Source organism: Trichoplax adhaerens, genomic scaffold, assembly GCF_000150275.1.
Source record: "Trichoplax adhaerens TRIADscaffold_2 genomic scaffold, whole genome shotgun sequence".
Lineage (NCBI taxonomy): Eukaryota > Metazoa > Placozoa > Uniplacotomia > Trichoplacea > Trichoplacidae > Trichoplax > Trichoplax adhaerens.
In genome coordinates, this window is record NW_002060944.1 from 4800912 (window position 1) to 4823903 (window position 22992).

Here is a 22992-nt window from a genome sequence, read left to right on the forward strand (position 1 = left end):
CAGGCACCAAAGTCAGCATTGCTTTAGTTTTATTTGAGACAGGGCATATCACTTTCTTTGATTTTCTTTTACGAATTTACACAGCAATTTTCGAATGGGAAAATGACAATTTATTACTTATTTTTCCGCAGAAATACTCCTCATTTTGTTATATTGCCAAAGAACTATTGGAATTTCGTTGAGATTCTTATATATCGTACCAGGTACGATAACTTCACTCATTATTTGCACTCATTCACAATAAAACCTGATTGAACGTAAAACCTGTGACATTAATATAAGTTTTAATCATTTTTTAGACAAGAGGAAATCTGTAGAGAATTTGTTCCATTTAATACCCGTATCGATCAATGACGTAGGATAATATTTATTTTCTACAATGAAATAAACCCTAGTAATATGTTATTAAAGTTTTTCTTAAGTTGACCAAACTAAGTATAGGCTGATTAAGATTTACATTCTGACCAACATATTGGATGCAAAAATGACATTTAATATCACCTCTGGGTTGTTTACACTAATGTAGTGGTACACTAAATTGGTTTTCAATGCAGTTTTGTGGAAATTAAATCCGTTTAATGCAGTCTGCAGAGGTGTCCGGAAAAATCTTTAAATTTATCAAGCTACTTTAGCACCGATTATTTTTGAATCTGTTCCCTGCACTGGCATAACAACCTATAGGCTCACGATGACGGCATAATTACTTAGGCGTTATTTTAAGTTCGTTTATATTTCAAATATTAGATAAATGAGTAATTATAATTTGCGTCTCAAGTAATGTTCGAACAGTAATTAATTGAAGTGTTTTATTCTACTACTCATGTTTCTTGTCATTAATATCAGCAGATCTGGCTATTTTTACCGTACAATATAGCATAGTAGATGGTGAGAACGGATGATACTAAATTTTCTAGAATGGCATTTTAGCAAATGAGTAAGATAGATATATTTACTTCTAATAAGCCTAAATCAACATCAAGCGTTAATCATTTAGACTAGTATTATCAAGTGCATAATCTTGATGATCACATGTGATTTACAATTATTTAAATTAATGCAAAAATGATGATGAACGATAATTATAATTAATGAAATAATAATGTTTAATTAAATTTTTATTTATCCTGAAATGTTGGCAATTTTTCTAGCTATTATAATCGTCGATAAGAAGTAGTTTTAAAATGACCCTATACCATTTATTTACATACCTTAGTTGATTAAGGTTTTCGAAGAAGATCATACTAATATCTAGTTTACAGAATAATGATTACATTATTCATAGGCCCCGGCCCCTCAAGGTTAATATTGAAACAGATCCGTTAAAGCAAATTCCAATTTAAAACAGTTGCTCAAGCTTGAAAACCGGCTCAAGCTGATGCTAAGTATAATAAATGATTAATTCATACTATGATGCCTGAGCATATTGTGGGAATGTTGAAAGAGATCTACTCAAATTTTTTTCCAGTGCATTACTTACAGTATTACTTAAGCTTGAAATGATCATACCATCCTATTTTGAGATTTCATCATTTCTATCGATATTTTATCTAATTCTAGTTTGCAAACTAAGGATTAGTCAAGCAGATGAATAACATGAAATTAAATTGAGCATGTCATTTAAACTTTAATAGTGCTCGTTATTGCCTGCATTTAATACCAGCGAAACGGCTTAAATTTGGCCTGTCGCTGCGAAACTTTTATTAACGCGCATACATATAGTATAACTTAATCACATTTTACTAGAAGTAATCAATTATCATCGGTTACAGTTTTATAGATGGCCAAATGCAATGCTGTATATTTCATTAAATTTATAAATTGTACTGTACAATTTTATGTTTAGTCTGTCCTTTTCTCTGTCATAAATTGTGCTTTAACATCGTTTTATTCGATATCAATTTTATATTATTACTTTAGGATGTAGTTAATGCAATTTATCTAGCCGCTATGGGTGGCCACAGAGATAAAGTCAACTCAATTATCAAGTCAGGAAAAAGCATCGATACGAGAGATAAAGTAATAAATGATTCTAATTACACTGAACGTGACTAATGACTTATGATAATTCCTAAATCTACTCGCCATTTATATAGCAGAAAGCAATCTATATTTTGATTGGCACTTAATGTGCTAACAGGTACCGGTAGCAAGCATTCGAACATCGTTATACCGTATTTCCATAGTATTCATTTTTTGAGAGAAATCAATATCAGAATACTATACTTAGTATTAAATGTGGCTAATGATCACTTTAAGATATTTAAATGCTACAGTTTTCGTTGTCCGATGGGCGAGGACACTATTCCATACCGCACTATTAGAGATCCTTAGTAAATGCATGAAATCTCATCTCAATAATGATTCACTCTATATGATACTTTACTTGTGCTAGTTTTATGAGAAGTATACAAAACTATCTGGAAGTTATATCGTTTAATTATTTGAAAGTATCTAAATTTCTGAGATGTTTGATCTACTCTTGATGGAGTGCATTAACGTTCTTGAAAGTTATTTGTTCTTGTTAGACATCATCTGTTCACTATGTATTGATATCAGTTGATGCTAATTATTTCAGATGGAGAATACTTGCCTACATATAGCAGCTAAAACTGGAAACTTGAGTATTATAGAAATGCTATTAAATGCTGGAGCTTCCATTAGTGTTGTAAATAAGGTATCGTTACAATGACAGAATTGAGAGTCTATCATATCAACTTGCTAGGAAAAAGATAACTGAGTAAGCTATTCAATCTTTTCGATGTTGTGGATAATTTAGGATGGAGAATCGCCACTGTTTGTAGCAGTTAATGAAGGTTTCATAAAAATAGCAGCTCAATTAATCGATGCTGGAGCTGATGTTAATGAAGTAGAATCATGTGTATGCAAGTTAACTAATAAATTCATAAGAAGAAGCTTCAATTATTCATGTCGATATCTTTAGAATTTCACTATGGCATGTCAAGAGTAAAAAGTTGTAATAAATTCTAGATGTACAATTACATAAAACAGTAATTTCTATTAGTTGTGCTGACCAATATTATTGAAACATCATGTCTTTTAGGAAGGCTTATCACTACTAATGCTAGCGATACTACGGAGCAATTTAGAATTGGTTGAATTGCTATGCAAAAAGGGGGCGAAGATTAATTATCGGAAAAATGTAAAAATTAAGACGATTGAAAATGAAAATTCAACAATAACTATGCTAGCTATTATGGTTTTTAACGCTATTATTTATATTATTCGATTTGTTTTATGGCAGAATGGAGCAACTCCTTTAATGGCTGCAGTAATTAGTGCAAACTTAGATATTTCACGCTATTTAATCGATCGTGGAGCAGACGCTAATATTGCAGACTACGTAAACAATATCAAATTAATGAAATTTTCTCATGATTCCAACAGCATAAATGATACACATTGAAAAATAGCTTATCTAACTAATTTGACCGATTTGTTTAAATTTAGGATAATGTAACAGGATCACCCATCTTAATCGCTACAGCAAGAAATGATATTGAAATGATACGTTTGTTAATTCCACATGTTAATGATATCAATCATGGCAATAAGGTGGGAAGTAATGAATTTAGGATTATGTAACAAAATAGTATCTGATAACGTATTCTGTAATTGCTAGATTGGAATAAATGCATTACATCTTGCTGTTCAACAAGACAACAAGCCAATTATACGATTGCTTATGGAAAATAAAGCTATGGTTGATTGCATGAATGAGGTACTGTAATATATTTTGATATTACTCCTATTTTAAAAAATTAAACGATAAAAAAATATGAAATAATAAGCTTAACTCTAAAGCATTTGTTACGATTTAGCATGCATTAGCAGTGTTGTATCTAAATTTGATCGATAGACTTTTATAAAATTGTTTTATGCAATACTTTGACTAGCAAACGTGATTCTATTAACAGTATATATGTCTATTAACTTGTAGATTATCAATTTGCAAACTTCCACATGTGGAATGCATTATGCTAATAAATATGCATATTTGTCGGGAATGCAGTCATAATTTTTATCCATTTACCAAAAACTGCACTAATTTTATATTGATAATAATGATAAGTTTTAAGCTTTGCCTATACTATATCATAATTCAGCTGTTCGATGTAATTCGACGGAAATATCTGATAATTACTTAAGCCAACACACGTATTAAGTAGCATAAGAGATAAATTATTAATCGGACAACTGATAACAAAAACATTGTATATGAATATTATTTCTGCATTCTTTCTATCAAAATTGTATCGCTAAATATGGATAATAACTACAGAATTTGCTATTTTAGGATGGAGATACGCCATTAATTTTTGCCGTTCGTGCCCACGATGAAAAAGTAGTTAAAATGCTCCTAGACTACGGTGCTGATGTTAATAAAAGCAACCGGGTAAGAAAATTATATTAATGTCGGATCTGTGTGTGATAACAAAAATACTAAGTTTAAAAATGAAAAGGAAGATAAACTAGTCACTTTGAATTAAGGACATAAGAAATAGAATTATTAATGTTACTGGATTTATTTTGATACGCAAACTTGAATATTGTGATTATAGGAAGGAATAAATCCGCTAATAATTGCAATTGATGGTGGCGATCATAAATTGATAAAATTATTACTGAATACTGGAGCTGATGTTAACATTCGTGATAATGTTTGTATCCAATTTTCGTTTTACAAGATTAAAACTTGAATTAGTCCTATTCTTGAAAAAAATTCATCTGTCAAAATGAAACCTCTTCTCATAACATTATAGTAAAGATTGCTTTTTAAATTTTGTTTTTGTTATAGTTCGATCAAACACCGTTATTATTCTGTGCAGCAAAAGGCAATATGTCCATCACTAAAACAATTCTAGGGAAAGGCGCAAATATTGATGACGCTGACAAGGTAATTTTTTTAATCCTTGGATTACTTTGTTGCTAATTGGTCATAGCTAACAGATCAAGGATTAATTAATACTTCCTTGATCAAAAGTTATAGGTGTGTTACTGACTTTCCCATTAACTAATTGAAGAAATTTTTCCTTATGTTGCTAATACCAATATCGTGTTTTTAGTTAGCATCAATAGAGCAACTTATTGAATTGATTTCTTCTCAAATGTAACAAATAGATTTTTAACTACTAGTTTATCCTTGTGAAATTTATTGTAACATTGATCTTAGGATGAAAGAACACCATTACATATTGCTATAAATAAAGGACATCTTCAGTTCGTCAAGGCTCTTATTAAGAGAAATGCCCGTTTGGATGTATCGGATAAGGTAATTTATAAATTTCTCAGAAAATTTAAAATTAAATGCTTTAATCGAAGCCAGAAGTAGAATAGAGTTGGTTGACTTTAATTTTTGAACAATATTCTCTCTCTATCTAACCGGATATAAGTAATTTAACACTAATATTTTTAACATTATTATTTTCCAACCGTTTTAAAATTATATTATTAGTCTGGCATGACATTGTTGATGTATGCATGTATTATGGGCTCTACAAAGATTGTTCAGCTACTGCTTCAGAAAGAAATAGAAGTTAATTCAGTTTGCTTGGTAAGTTGTCACTATTACTATACTTACTACAAGTAAATTTAGAATTATGAGAGTTAGAGATGGTGTTAAAGTTTAATGAAGTAGATAGATACACATAGCTGTAAATATTACTTCGAGAAATTAAAGCTCTAATTCTCATACTAGACTGAGCAGAATTAAGTAAATTAACTAATACGACAGTACTTAGAGAAGAGGAATCAGCCAATATTTTTATGTACATTTAAATAATTCTTAGTTTAGCTATCTCGAAAAACAAAATAATAAAAATATCAGAATATAATCGTAAAAAGAATTTTAAAGTTTGATGAATGATTATATCCATTCAAGTGTTAACTATGGATATTAATAATTATAATTAGAAGGCAGTAAGATTATTTATTCAAATAGTATGAGTAGAGAGAGATATTAGACTACAAGTTATTTTAGCTGCACATAAAATATAGTGGAGAATTTACTATCTATTGCACATTCAAAGCACTCATAAAGTGAAATACTTTGCTATTTACTAGGCAGGTGCAAAAATACTTGACAGCATATACACGAGTTAAAATATTCGTTATGGGAATAGCTAAAATTGGAAAAAAATTGTACGTGAAATAAATTTCTATTTATTAATTTGTAGAAAGGAAAAACCGCGTTATCTTATGCTGTTCAAGGAAATCATCGGAAAATTGTGAAAATGTTATTAAGAAAAGGGGCTCGTTGCGATATTGCTGATCAAGTTAGTAAGACTAACTCTTTAGGATAGGTCATAGTATGCATATAATTGAATTAGTCAGTGGTGATATTCTAACGGATTATGACCTAAAATTTTGATCGAATAACATGAAAACAGGCTAATAAGAAATGTATTTCAAAATTTTTGCTTAATACTAAGGCAGCTACTATCCATTAAAATTCAAATTTAACTATCTACCGCATTTAGAGAGGTCTCAATTCATTCATGACAGCAGCAGTAATAGGCAGCGCGGAAATTTTTAAATTGTTGATACAAGATGAATCGATTAACCTCGATTCTGCCAGTAAGGTCGGTTAGATCCTGAAGAACTATCCGATTTGAGGTTAATAAAATGACTTAGTTGTGGTAATAGGAAAAATTACATCTTGAAATTTTTTATAGGAGGGTCTTACTGCCCTGATGTTAAGTGCTATGAAGGGCCACCTTACTATCGTCGATTTAGTTCTAGCAAAGCATGCAAATATTAACGCAATAGATAAGGTCAGTAGAATATCTTAATCGATTTACTTTCCTTATAACATTATAGTCCAAAAATAGAAAACTTAGTTTGATTGAACATTATTGCTCAACATCACTAAACTCAATCTCCAATTGGATCTAAATAAGAATGGAAGAACGGCGTTAATACATGCTACCGTCGGCGGCCATAGCGAAGTAGTTAGAATTCTACTGCAATATGAAGCCGAAGTTTCTATTGCCAACAAAGTAAAATAATGAATTTAAATGCAATATACTGAAATGATAGATTTTATGTAGCAGTAAATTATAATAAAGTTTTAAGCCTGAAATGGCATAGATTTACGAAAGATAATAATACTCCCTGATAGTATGATCTTGAAGTTATTCCGCATAATTTCAATCATAATTATTTTAGAATGGTATGACAGTTATTATGGATGCTGCATTTTACGGCCATGGAGATATTATTACGTTACTAACTTATGAACGAAGCAAACACTATAACAAACCGGAGGTGAGGAAGTAGAGGAAATCAATTACTTGCTACTATATATCCGCATGATGAAGCTAAAATATCTTCATATGGTTCTGAAATATAATGATATTTTTATTATACTGAGTTTACATCCTAGTAATCAAGAGATCCATAGTCACACTCCATAATAAGTGATTAATATTAAATTTTAACCAGTATTAAATGACCGAATTCAAAATATTACAGACGGTTATTTGTACAAACTCTTTGAAAGATCCTTATTAAATTAGGAAATTAAATTCGGTTTTCGTTGTTTATAGCCTTGCCCATATATTGAAGATTTGTATTAGTATTACATATAGCGATCTAATTGTTTCTAGTAATCATTAAAAAATTTCATATTATCATTTTAATACTTTTATTAGACAACAAAACTAAAATATTTTTATTACTGCTACTACTATATCTGTCAAAAGAATAATAGAAGCTTTCCTTCATCAGTAACTGATTGTTTTTCAGTGCTATATTTTTCATCGGGTGTAAAAATTGAAACTTTTATTTAACAGTTTACAAGTACTGTGTCTTAATTTGAATAATAATAATACTCCATCATTATTAATAATTGTTCATCCCTGTTACCATCTATACTCTTAGGGCATGGAAGAGAAAAAGACTGCTATGTTATGTGCTGCTCAAAATGGCAAAAAAGGAACCATGAAAGTCTTATTATTACAAGGCCTTGATATTAACACTACTGACAATGTAAAATAGCCTAATAGAAATGCTAATCCTTACTCTACCTTATACAGTGATTTTCTGATAAGATTTTTTCTTACATAATATAGCTTGGAGTAACACCTTTAATGCTTGCAGCTCAGAATGGCCACGAAGCTTTACTTGGCTTTTTAATTACTGAAGGAGCAAAAATTGATGCTCTTGATAAGGTTTAATTAATAATTTTTAATCTACATCAAACCAAATTACAGCATTAAAATCAAAAATATCAAAAATATTAATGTAATGTTTGAGAATTCTTGTTTCGTTCCGTAATAGAGTTTAACATGTAATCTTTTTATCTTCACTTATATACCTTCTATGTAGGATAACATGACGGCGTTAATGTTTGCATGTGCCAATAGTCAACTTGCCATTGCTGAATCTTTATTAGTCAATGGAGCGGATAGCAATTGCGTTAGCAATGTAAGTATGACGAAATAACATTGAACGTTTATAGGTGGTAATTGATCGAATAGTATTTGCCACAAAATAGCTTTGCAACAAAATAACGTAATGTACGATCAATAAGTCAATTTCTTGATCCATGTATCAAGGAAGGATATCTGTACTATCGGGAACACTTTTGCTCTATTAGCAGACTGCACAAAGACCTTAACGCCTCATATTTTACGTTGAACACTAACTTTAAGAATTAACTATATTACACGATATGCTGCATTTATATACTCTTCCTCAATAGTTCATGAGTCATAGTTAGTACGATTAACTTTGAAATCATTCACTGAATAAGACATTAATTTTAGTTACTGCTCCGTAATGCAGAAAACAGTATTTACGATCATAGACATCTGATGACTAATACAGAATAATCAGATTACGATATATCCTATCACGAGATATTTCCATGATAATTTACAATTTGCCATAAGTAAGTTACAATGACAATGATTTGAACCGTAAGCAGATAATTCGCATTCCCTAATATAACTATTAATTTCAGTATATATTATATATATCACTGTTATATAAAGCCAGTGCTAAGTTAAAACACAGCATATCCAGATTAGAAGTTAACTAAATAAGGATAGGCTAACAAAATTATCCTAACATAGATATTTCTACTCTAATACAGTATATAGCACTGTCACAGCATTACGGCTATTGGAATTTGTGTGTTATATCTCAATTCTTTTTATTTTATTTGTTGTCTTATAGACTGGTCAAAGTTCGCTAATTTTGGCTGCAATTGAAGGCAATGCTGAAGTTATCAAATTGCTGTTGGAATACGGAGCGGATGTTAATAGGGTAGATGATGTAAGTAGAGTTAGCTATGATTGTGTGTAGATCTTCAATAGTGAAAAATAGTTATTAAATCATATATACTGATACCAATTTAAAAAGTAATATAAGAATGTAATCATGCTATGGGAGTAAATATATGCTATTTATATGTATCATCTAATTAATTAAAGATTTTAATCCTAAAATCGAAACTGAGAAAATATTGACATAATTGAGATTATCAGCAGTTTGTGAACTAGGGAATTCCATCGAAATTGACTCATCTGAATATATCTTTCATTTTTCATTTTGTACATATTAATAGTTGAAAAGAACAGCATTAATGCACGCTATATTAAACGATTGCTTTGATGCAGCAAGAATGCTACTAGAGAACGGAGCTTTAATTGATGCCATTGATCAGGTAATCATATAATTATATCGACACCAACAGACGGTTTACAGTTATGTTAGACGGCAGTCTATTCATGGATTGTTCCAATATCACGTTTGATATTTTTCTAGGACAGTCTATCTTTGTAAAAATGGCTAGTATAGATCGGTCAGTTTCATTCTGCGAGAGAATTGAAATTTATTAGTATTCATTTTTCATCCCGTCAACTTGTATTATAAAGCTCAGTCACAAATTAACTCTGCGACAAGGGAGCTTGAAGTTAAAGTCTATAAGTTATCTACCTACTTAAACGCCTTCTACTAAACGTAAAGTAGAAATAGTAAAGTAACGCAAAGATAGGACTTTTATTGGTACAGACACATTCACAGCATTTTCTACTGGAACCGTTTCCATTTTTTATAGGAGCTATGTAACTTGTAAATGACTATTATCTCATCATTATTATCGTACCTTATTAGGAAAGGCATCTGGAAGTGAAACCTTACTAACATAGTTTTTCTATTAAACATTTTTAACATATTTACTGATATATAATCTTAATCTAAGCATGATCGCTGTCTAGTTCAACCATTGAAAACTAAGATTTGAGTTATTTCACTACTACCTACACAGATATACGACAGCCTACTACAAGTAATGCTCACATTAAGACATTACTTATCTTACCTAGCACTACAATTCTGGATTTTTACCATATTAGCTACTACAGTATAATTGACCTATGCTGACAGTTAGGTAACAGCATAGCTAGCGGTAATAAAAAAACGATTTACTTGCGTTTCAAATGATAAGTTAAGAAGATTAGTACTGCTAAAAATACCCAATTTACTTTAATATTTCATGAAAATAGTGTAATATGTACATTTGGCTAATCATGTAATGAAAATTATTCTATACATGCTTTAAGGTGGTAAGAATTAGTCTATTTTACTTGATGAGGAATGATGAGAAGTTAAATCTAGTGACGTCTAACCCAGTGTAGTACATCTAGCAGTTCACATAGATTACTGAGAATCACAGAACAATAAATTTATAGGCTGTTATAGCGCTTTGATAGAATGATTTGACGACAAATGTAACATTATTAAAAATTTCTTCTATTCTTAGAATGGAACATCAGGGCTTATGATGGCTGCTGCCAAAAGTAACAAATCAATTTTGAAAATATTAATACAATTCAACGCTAATATCGATCTCCGCGATGAGGTAACGATATTTTGAATAAAATACGCTAATTTTAAGGCAACAAAATGGTCTTTCATTTATTGATAGGAATGATAAATTTTAAATTTTATAGTTCATTATTCTGCTAACGCTTATATCGACTACCAAATTACCTAAACGTCTAAATAAACTATATTATCCGTGACTTTAGAAATGATTTAATCCCTTTTTAGCTTTATGATTATTATTCTATTAACCCTTATATTCGACTAGCAAGTTATTTAAATATCTAAATAAGCTATATTACCTATGAATGCAAAAATGATTTAATCTATTTCATTACAATTATGTTATGTTTTTAGCAGCGAGTTAATTCCGTGAGTTAGATTTGTAACTGATATTTATTACTAATGATCGGTATTTATAGCTGCATAATGCTACACGTCGATACGGTTACAATTTATACTTCCCTCTGCAATTAGTAAATTATCAGTTCGCCTTTTACACTGTTATCACCTATAGTATTACAAGCGCTACCATACAATTATTGCATAAGTACATATACAGTTTTTAATTCTATTCATGCATTCATGTGTAATATATATCGTAGTTAATCTATTACTTTCTATATATTCCATAGTGAATCTAACTAATTGTATAACGTACGTAGATAATCGCTAGCTAAGGTTTCCAGTTAAAAACTTTAATTACAAAGGTTTACAATTACTGATTACCAGTTTTTCCTATATTGATTTGTTCAATATTAGCTTGGAAATGATGCTACGGTGTATGCAGATGGTGATGGTAGCGCTGAAGTTATTGCAATGCTAATAGCTGCAAAAAATATACCGAAGAGGCATAAAGAAACTGTTATCAATTAAGTAAAATAGTGTACATTGATATCGAGTTAATGGTATTCTGGCCCTCATCATTATATGAAATAATTAATTCTCGGAAGGTGCAGCATTATCGAATTCTATCCTTTCAAGTTAAGAAGAATTACTGTTAACTTACTTCTATGGATAATCTACCAGGCTAATGGCACAGAAGGATAAAAAGATACTGTAGATACATTAAATTATGACCGCTGATGAATTCAGTGTTCGACGTCGCCACTTGAGCTATCCAGGATGGCTGATAATGCTTTACACTATAAATGGTTATTATCGTTGTTGTCTGCTACATTTTGATAAACTTAAGCTAAATTTATGGATTCTTGTTTATCATTTTCATTAACAATATTGCGTAATGAATGAACAAAAAATTGTAGAATTTTATCCCTTTATAAATGGTCACCATCGGTTTCTAGTTCGTTTCTGATGGAATTTTACTACATCTATCAAGCTTTATTTATCAGTTCTGATCGATAAAATTTCATATTCTTCAGCAGTAGTTAGCATCATCTGTGCTTCTACAACTTTGATAGACCTTTTGTTATACTTGTCAAGCCCTACCAAATCCTATTTATCAATTCTAATTGACAAGCTCCATCAAAGTTAATGAATATATTCTTAACGAAACTTATAATTGATTTATTACAGATTTTTTAAAATCTTAAGAATTAGATTATACTATCGTAATGAATATTGGAATGATTAATTTTGTATTGGGTCAAGTTATAATATTGACATTATTTAAAATAATTTAAAATCATGATAGAGATCATCAAGATTGGATGTTGTGATAATAAGTGAAGTAATCCATGTGCTTACTGTTCGTTAAGTATTGGTAGTTTAAGATGATTTAGATAATGCTAAAGACGATCAAAATGGATTTTAGATGAAAAATTAATATGTTTTCTTCGTATTTGAGTTTAATTTGGCGGTAAATGAAAGTGATTTAAGTAAAGAATAAATAAATCAAAATTAAATAATGCCATTGTTAACAAATTATTAAGTTAACTCATATGTGGAATTGATACTGAATCCGCCCCTATGCTAAAGTTGTTTTTAACTTCATTTGCGGTAGCAAGTGATTTATTTCCAAAATAGTAGTATCGACTGAATGTACTAGAATTACAAGAAAGAATTTAATTTATTGTGATTATGGAGGCTTGATATGTGTCATTGCTTTTAATAGTGCAATTAAAAGCTCATTTTACCTGATGACCATAAAAAAATGCAATAAAAATCATGTTGTTCGGTATCATTATTCTGATTCAGTAAATTACTTTAAGTTTGGATAATCTGGTTCGTTCATTTACTTTGACCCTGAGTCTGGATATGTCCAATTCTATTTATTACCATTAATTATTGCCTTAATTGCAAATATAAATTGACCAATGTTCATCTCTTATTAGCATTCATAGCGTAGTATACGCGTACCTATAAATATTCTAAACAGCGTCAGCATAATACTCCATTAGCGATCTAATCAATCAAATTTTGTTTCCGTAAGTAACCTATTATGGGATTTACATTCTTGCATGCTGTTCAGTCATGAACAAGTGAGGAATTTAAATTTTATAATGAAAAAAAACTAAAAAAAGCAATCTAAAGTTTAAATTAATAGCTTAAATCTAATACTCGATTATACACGAACTTGTGATAATCCATTGATAAACGATGAGACTAGTTCTTTTAAAGACGATATAGAATATGGAAGAATAAATAGTAAAGAATTGAAATAGCTATGCAATTCTGTATATGAAGATAGAAATACAAATTTTAGAGATTCGTAGAAGTACTATGCATTTCTAAAGCAGTCTATAGAAGATAGGTTAAGTTATAAACTTTTAAACAGTAAGGATAAATTAATCATTTTTTATAGTAATATTAATTAAATCAGTTGAAATAGTTATATATGTATCTTGCCAAATATCTAAAGTAGAGATTATAATCTCACTTATATAGTTGCTTAATAAAGGCAATTGATGTGATAGATTACGAATTTCTTATACTATTCAAGAACTGTTGTATTAGCTAATCTTATCTAATATTCAAGCTAGATTAAAAGCGTACATAGACAAATCTGCAGTTGCTCTCAAGCTAACTTAGTGTGATAATGATCATTTGTTTAGTGTACTACTTTTTATAGGAAGCAGATGATATTAAAATAAATTGTTTGATATTTGAATATTTCATCGATTTTATGTTATCAGTAGTACGTTGCTATTCGTCAAATTGATTTCGATTAAAATAGCAGGTAATCAATAAAAATAAGTTCTATTTAACAATCTTATTGATCAGAAAATGAGTAAACTGGATATCAACACAATCAATTTATATTACCCTATTTTATCGATTGTGAAGATGTTTATGTCAGATTTTAATCTCATCCTAATTTCATAATTACTTCGTATAGTAATGTACAGAAGTCGCTTCGGTAACATACACGTAGTAAAATTTTTATAAAAGTAAAACAGAATGACAGGTAATGCTTCTATTCTAATCATATTTTACTCTAGATACCATTGCCTTTCATGATTATCTAACGAATTTACCTTCATTAGTCAATATCTTACGCTATTGTTGATAATGGGTTTGCAGTAAAATCGGCGTAACGAGAAATATATAAGGCTCTTTTGCAGTAAAATAATCATCATAGAAGGAAATAGCGTATATGATGTATATGTAGTTAAATGAAAATCGTAAGATGTATCCAACGCTCTAGTCTACCGTAAAATTGATGATCTAACGAATTATAGTAGCTGTGAAGAAAACCAATCATTATGATGGAGGGTTTAATGATTTAGCGGATGCAGATTTAATAGCTATTTAGAGATTGGTACTAGTTCGTTGAGTAAGAAAATAGATTCTTTATTATAGACTACATGTGTGAGGCAGTTGCCGTAGTGCAGCTTGTAAGCTGTTGTGAAGTAATGTAATTATCACTACGACTACCCATATTGCAGCTCAATCTGAGGTAGAAGTTATTAGTACGCGTATTTATGACGTTAGAGATAGAGAACATGCAGAGAACAAGATTATTATTTACAACATATGCCGTAGTAGACTATATGATAGCAAATGATGTTAGAAAAATAGTAAAGGCTGCAAGTGCTATAAATAACTAAACACGACAAGTTAGATTTGAATATAGTGTAATAAGAACACAAAGGTATCCATATTTGAAAACAATATAATATACCTCTATATCACAGCTCTATTTAAGAAATATGTAAGTTATAGTACAGCCTAGATACACTACAACAGGTACAATTCGTTTTAGTCTATTCGATTATGACATAAGTAAGTAAGTGAATATCATTTCTGCCATGTTTGTAAATATCACTGTCCTCTTGTAGTAAAGCAAACATAACAAAATCTAATAGAAACAATAAGCCCTAAAATAGTAATATAATTAGCATGTGGAGTTTCCATTGCGTATACAACTTGCATCTAGTCGTATAGCTAATAAAATACAATGCCTATACTGAAATTGGGGTTTGTCATATGTTCAGTTAGAGTTTATGATTTCAGCAAGAAATGTCTCTTTTTATATTCTAAATCTTACCGGTTTGAGTGATGTAGCATCACTCTGATATCGGTAAATGGTACTTAATATGTAGTGATTATAGCATTTATCTATTGAAATGTCACTATTAGTAATTGGATTCCCTGTATTGTAATATTTATATAATTGAGATGGATACTATCGATCGAAGACATTACTTAATTGATCTTAAGGGTACGCCTAAGAATTTTATGGCATGCAATAGAATAATCACATAATAAGCTCAATCACTGAAAGATCATGCATAATTTAAATATTTTAGGGCATTTGAATGGAATTATTTTAATTAATTAGTTAATTGATTGTACATAATGATAAACTAATATCAATGATGTTTATCTCATTTAATTGTTTTTAACCAAAAAATTTAATTAGATTAGATGTCGTTATTTACTTATCATTAAATGATTAGCTATGATAACGATTGCAATTTAAAGATACGGCCATCAGTAACAGCTATTATACCTAATCAGTTATTGGGTAAATCGTTGAGTGATTGCACTTGAATAATTTTATTTAGTACTGTAGTTTTGTTTCCTTTCATAATGTCAGTTCCAATATTAAAACTAGATTAAAATGTTGTAGGCATGTTATAAGTTGAGATATATTTTGATTACCTGATATTTAAAATAGATATAAGCTGCCTTTAGGATCAGTTTAACATACTAGATTAAAATTTTACTGTAACTTACAAGATTGAATTTGCTCAAAAGTCTCGACGTATTAAAAAATTTACCTGCTATAACTTTAAGTTTGTGCTGCGGCAAGATGTCGGTATTTTTCAATCTTTTGGATAAAGACTACCCTACAAATTTGAAACAACTTAACTTTACACTATCCTATGTACAGTTTTTGATGGTTAGTAGGTCTACTGCAATACATTTATTCTCCATGCTTTAGTAATCTTGTGCGCTAGTCTATTACCATGTGTTTAAATTAATGACCGCACAGTTATATAACGATCAAATGAACGAGTCCTTTCCCTGTTTATTTTACATGTAACAGGAGTTTCTATTTTAGTTTTCTTAACAAGTACTTGTAATCTTGCCATAAACAGAAATCTGACTGTGTCCTATAAGTATAAATTAACAATTTAAATAAGCCTCGGTTAGTACTGTTAGAGATAGTTCTTCGTTGTTCCAGTTTCAATATCTTTAATGTGATAGTAATCCCCTTGATACCTCTTCCTATCTCAATTTCTAATATCACTATTTCATTTTACTTTGGCGCCTGCGATAAAAGTCTATTCCATTATTAGCGATGGCAATTTGTATCAATTTATGTTCTGATTCGTTTCAGAAAGTATTCTGAAATTAGAAAATTAAATATTTTCTTTTTTCGACAACTTGTTTATTACTGTGATCCATAGCTGTGGGCTAGACTTATTCAAATAGTATAAGGATAGATTGATCACAACTGACGTAAAATTAACTTGCATTAGCTAATTATTTTTGTTAGTCCTAATCAGTTTATGATCGAATAAATGAAGTATAAATAGAATAATAACCATGATGATGATGGTGATGATAGCAATTAATACTCATTTTAATTCTGTCTGTCTTATAAAAATCTAATAGACGACCCGTAAGTAAGGATATCATCCATGATGAAAGTTTTACTCGTTGCCTTAGCAGTGATTGCTGTTGCTCATGCAGCCGTTATTGAGCGGAGTAAGTTCTACGTATTTATTTGGTATTAAGTTCTACGAGTAATTAAATTAATCTTGGGCATCCGTTTTTTGTTGATCATCAAAGAAATTAGTCATCCTTATTGGTATTCTATCATAATCATCATGGAGATGATGATGTTCAATAACTCATTATCGGCAGCGTCTGTAAAAATCGTTCAATTAATATTAGGAAAAAAATCGACCAATATGCGATGGATTCGCGCCGAAGATTATGATAGAATCGTGGGAGGATCTACTACTGATGCTCACGAATTTCCCTATCAGGTCTCGCTAGAATATAAATCGGGGGTTCTTGGTATCATATTTGCGGTGGAAGTATAATTGGCAACCGATAGGTGATTACTGCTGCTCATTGTGTTCATAAAACTGCTAAGAAAAAGCTGAGAGTTAACGTTGGCGATCATAATATCGAAGATGCTGAGGCCCAAATCATTGATTTACGCTCACTGTAAGATAAGCTGATAGACTGACTTTACATTAGCAAAGAGAAATCTATAATGATTTATTTCTATTACTCTAATTGCAAATCGTAATTCTATAGTTCTATAGTTTCCTTTTGATTATAATTAATTACTCCTCGTATTATTTACGTTATCTATATTTGAATTGAATTCCGTTAATTGGTATTTTAGGCATGTTCATTCTGGTTACAGTCCTTCTACTCTTGCTAATGATATTGCTTTACTCAAGCTGAAATCATCAGCTACTGCCAAGCCCCATACCTCTACTATTCAATGTGCTAGTGCAGATACAAAATTAATCGCTGGTGAGGATGTTCTCATAACTGGATGGGGTGCACTTGCAGAAGGAGGCTCACACCCTGATAAACTACAAAAAGTAAAATTGCAACTTGTCAGCGATACTGATTGCGATGCTGAACATGGCAGTGAATTTATGCCCAAGGAAATATTTTGTGCTAGATATAAACCAGGCGGTAAAGACTCTTGCCAAGGCGATAGTGATGGCCCAGTTGTTTATAAAGGCGATTTAATCGGTCTTGTTAGCTGGGGTTACGGTAAGAATGACATGATAACAACCTTAATATAGCACTTTAACCGTACAGAAATTATCTATAGTATAAATAACCAATAATAATTTTGGTTTTGCTATTAATCATGTGCCAGTACTTCAAATCTATTATTAATCTAAATAGAATAAATTAGAGGATGTTTGAATAAGATTAAGCTTTAAATTAAGCCTATATTAAAAATCAATCGTAGAACTATATAGCTGTTCAATGATACCTACACTTGCATAGTGTACGTTAAAATGGAATTAATTGTTCTATTTCATGTCCTAGGTTGTGCTTGCCCTGACATACCTGGAGTTTATACGCGTGTCAGCAACTATGAATCTTGGATTGCTAAAACCATGGGATAAATTATCTGATTTTGTATTGGCTTTATTGCTATGACAATATCATAATTGCATCCATAGTCCGGCTATATTATAGCCAAGGAAACGATAACAACTTCGAAAAGTAGAAAGTAACAAATGATGTCGAATCTTTCTCCCTTAGTTGCACAATTATTAGTCTTGAATTTTTACTAGAGATTAGGACGTAATGACTAATGGATTGATCGAAGTTTTCATTTGTTCATCTTTATGATAGCATGTACTGTATTTGTATATTAATTTTTAGAAGGCTAATAATGTAGTAAATTGCTCAATTTATCAATACTAGATTGAGAGTATCATGATGAAAATGAAGAATGGCAAATTCATTTCATTAGCAATTGCTATTAGAGCTAGCTTTTATTCAGAGTAAAATAAATTTTAAAATTGGCATGGATCAGAAAATGTTTTTTTATAGATATTAGTATGAACACTATTAAGACATAGTATCTTGGTGGCATAGATTGTCAGTCATCAAGTTTATAATAATTTTAATCCACATCTTACAAATCGAACATATATTCAATTGCATATTGAAATAGTTTACTAAGCATTAGCAATTTCATAAGAGTAGACCAAGCCAATAAGCAAGCAGTTGTAATAATATCTTAACTGTTCTTGCACTCCGGAATCTCGTACTTAATTCTCTCAAACAGTGCTAACTTAATACACTATCGTATTATTAGAAAAATTGATATGAATTACATTTTTTCTTTAAATTTATATCGTTAGAGACCAGATGTTTTAAGATAGACTCGGAATGAAAAATGATAAGTTTGTTTATGCTACTGTATTGATATCCATAGTCTTAATAGATCGATGTTAACTCGTGTCAAAATATCTTTTAAGCTAGATATCACTGTATATCTCACCCAAGTTATTTCATCGAGTTAAGAATACATCAGCTAATGAAGAGTATAGAAGATTGTAATAGAGTCAGCACATCGTACCACTTGCCATTACCATAATAGTTCAAAAGTTATTTGTTAACTTCAATAAAGTGGTTATGAATAAACTTGAGTTGCTAGTCAGAAATTTCAATATGATCATTACTGCTGGTACGTAATCTCTCATTTGGCCGATGACTTTTATTAGTGTTACCACAGTTGATACATGATGGGTATTAAGTTACCGATATTATTTTTAGATAGACATACGAAGTACAGTAGAAGTAAGTGGTAAAAGTAGAATAAAGATGCGACCGTAAAAGGTGCATCTGCAATAAATTTGTAAATAATTTTACAGTTGCAAGTAATAACTTATTGAATCTCTTAAATGCGTAGCTCAAATAAGTCACGTAATGTTATTAATAAGGGCAATTATGTAGGCGTGTTGTAATTCTAGTACTAGCTCGCGTAGATTTAGATAACTGTAAGTGTCTCAAAATAGCTTTTATGATCGGGGTTGAACTAGACTATCTACTCTAATTTATCACCGACTAAGTCCGGGATTTTCTCTAATCGTAACACGCTGAACCTTTAAATTGATTAAAGATAGAATTGGTACAGGAAATAAATTGTGACATAGACCTTGATTTACACTCAGTATATATTTACTTATTTTGCAAGTAGCACTAATAAACCGCTAGCAACTTTGTCAAACTTTATATTTGCTCTTGTGGGAAATTTATAAATTGAACATATTTCATTTTGCTAAATTGTTTGAGTAACAATAAACAGACACGCACAGACAGGCTATAAAAGTAAAATAGGTCTGATATATAGGCTTGTTGCAAAGAAATGGAAAATTTCTAGCTTTTCAATTTACGCCACAGCTTCATATATATTTTTCTAAATATTCTGTTGTTATACAAAAGATATCGGATGAGCCTTCCTGCAATGATTAGAATAAGACTACCGAAATACTTTGATGCAACCTTAATCCTTTGATTCCTATTCCTTTTATAATTTGTTGTTGATTACAATAAGAGATTCTAGAATCGTATCACGCATCTCAATGTCTATCATGAATAAATAATATTGTAATAAAGGAAGCCGTTCTTTCATGTTGATGGTTACTAAATTTATTCACAGAAATGTTCTACATCAGTAAATTGTCGAAGTTGGTAAAATTTTATCGCATTGTATAATTAGTACACTTCGAGAGCAAATCTTATTTCTTGATACAAATAATAGCAGACTAATACGGATCACTAAAAATGTAGCTATAATAATTTTATCATCGTGTTACCATAGAATTTATCCAGATAATCATTAGTAAAGTTTACACTTTCATATCTATAAAGACGAATACAAATATCATTAATTCCTACATTTATAATCTAAAGTTTAAATTAATAGCTTAAATCTAATAATTGATCATACTTGAACTTGTGATAATCCTTTGAATAATGATGAGGCTAGTTCTTTAAAGACGATATAGAATATGAAAAAAAAAATAGCAAAGAACTGAAATAGATAAGCAATTCTATATATGAGGATGAAAATACATATTTTAGAGATGCGCTGAAGTACTATGTATTTCTAAAGCAATCTATAGAAGATGGATTAAGTTATAAGCTATAAAACAGTAAGGATAAATTAATTAAATCAATTGAAGTAGTTATACAAGTATCTTGCCAAATATCTGAAGTAGAGATAATAATCTCACGTATATGGTCGTTTGATAAAAGCTATTCACGTGATGGATTACGAAATTCTTATACTTTTCAAAAACTATTTTATTAGCTAATCATACCTAATATTCAAATTGGATCGAAGGTGTACATAGACAAATCTGCAGTTGCTCTCTAGCTAACTTAGTGTGACAATGTTACCGTCATTATGAAAAATCCGTGATTTTACAAAATACCTCATATCAACTAAAAAGTTACGAGATTGATGATAGTCACTACGGTATATAGTAGCTGTGATGAATAATAATTTTCTCGTAAATAGGATTATGGTCTGTTATTATGAGTATTATATTACAAGACCAAATATAAGCAAAGTCCTACGTCGTTCTGGGCCTTATTACTTACCGGTAATAATAGCAGCAGTATATATAGTTCCTGGTGTTGGGGGCCTAGCAATCAAAACCATCTATGACAGGAAGCTCAAACTATCTCACATCTTATAAGGAATGATAAATCAACTATCAGTAGTTAATCAGTATTTTAGTTTTTATAAATAATATCATAGGTTCGAATGTGGACCTTAGATATTCAGGCTGCACATCCATATTTTTGGATAAACTAGCTTTCTTGATCAATCTTTAAACCGGTGAAACATTAAATATTTCACTTTTTATCACATAAGCTTTAAAGCTTTTACACTCGTATATCACATATTTTTTCTCGCTTTGAAGTCATTAGAGAAAGGAAGTACCAATATTAAGTTAAGGAGATTATCATACAAATTTCATTGCTTGTTCTTAAAAACATAAATTTGATGTTCCATAGTTCACAATTGAACCGTTTCTAATGTTAGCATTTTTTCTGACTGATATAGCTGTTAAATCGGTCTAAAGTAAATATTTGATTGATCATAAGGTAATTTTGTTATTTTCAAAAAAGTAATCAAACTGCTTCTTAATGCAGTTTTGTTTATCTAATTCCAACGAATTACCGAATGGGTCGTTACTTTTAAAGTCATTGCCATGCCCATGAACTGTACTGCCCTTGGCAACTAAGGCCTTAATTGATTACTTGATGTTAGAGTTTGACTAAACTTGAACTATTTAATTATGGAATAAATCATTGATTGATTGTCAACAAACATGATGAAATGTGCAATTTATTTTTCCCATTTAACTAATTAACTCCAATTAACAATAACGCTAATTGGATTAGATTTGAATGTTTGCACTTCACTAAGTAACTTAATGGACACCAATTGCTATAAAAACAAGCGACTTTCAGCGATAATCATCACATCTAACCAGTTTTAAGGTATGTTGGATAGTTAAACTGAGGAATCAACAGTAAACTATCGCAGCCTAATTTATCTAATTTGGATTAGAATAAATCTATTCTATCGGTAATTCAGTTGTTATCATAAATTAGTGATAGCTCCATAACTTTGATAGACTACAATATTTTTGCACCATTCTGAGTTAGTATTATGTGTAGTGTTGGTTTTGTTACCTAATGAGGATATGTTGTTGCGGTAGTCGTTTATTTTATTTATAAAATTTTCGATTGATAAATTTTTATTTCATCATCATTTACAATTCATTATTACACTTAATCTTTTAATTTCATGTATTGTATTGTTCCTGTAACTCAGTTCTACGTCCAAGTATAAAAAAATTACTAAAGTTTTTTATCTATTACTTTAGTTTAAGTATTTCTAGACATCGGAAACTATCCATAAATGCCAATTTAAATGTATTATAGTGAAGTTATATTTTAAGTTTTTTCTATAAATAGTATGAAATTGAAGCATGTTTATCATCTTTACGTTATCTATTCTTTTACTCTAGTTTGACCACAAGGATATGGAATACTATTTCCCACGTTCCTTAGCTATCAAATATTTTAAGCTATTAGTGGACAGTTAGGGTTATCGCTAATCTTTGACAAAGTAGATCACATGATTTTATCTTCTTAGACATATCATTTTATGCATTTTAAATCGTTGATCCATAGATATATGAGATTTTCTTACCT

The 22992-nt window shown here is 30.2% G+C and overlaps 1 protein-coding gene across 1 annotated transcript; it reads left to right on the forward strand.

Annotated features, from left to right (window-relative positions):
- Nucleotides 1-17323: 17323 nt before the first annotated feature.
- TRIADDRAFT_21288 (uncharacterized protein) lies at nucleotides 17324-18368 on the forward strand (the record flags this gene model as incomplete). The annotated part of the gene is made up of 3 exons (XM_002109396.1): nucleotides 17324-17436; nucleotides 17621-18003; nucleotides 18289-18368. Coding segments are annotated over 3 exons (576 nt in total), but the record flags the coding sequence as incomplete, so codon positions are not given.
- Between the last annotated feature and the right edge of the window lie 4624 nt (nucleotides 18369-22992).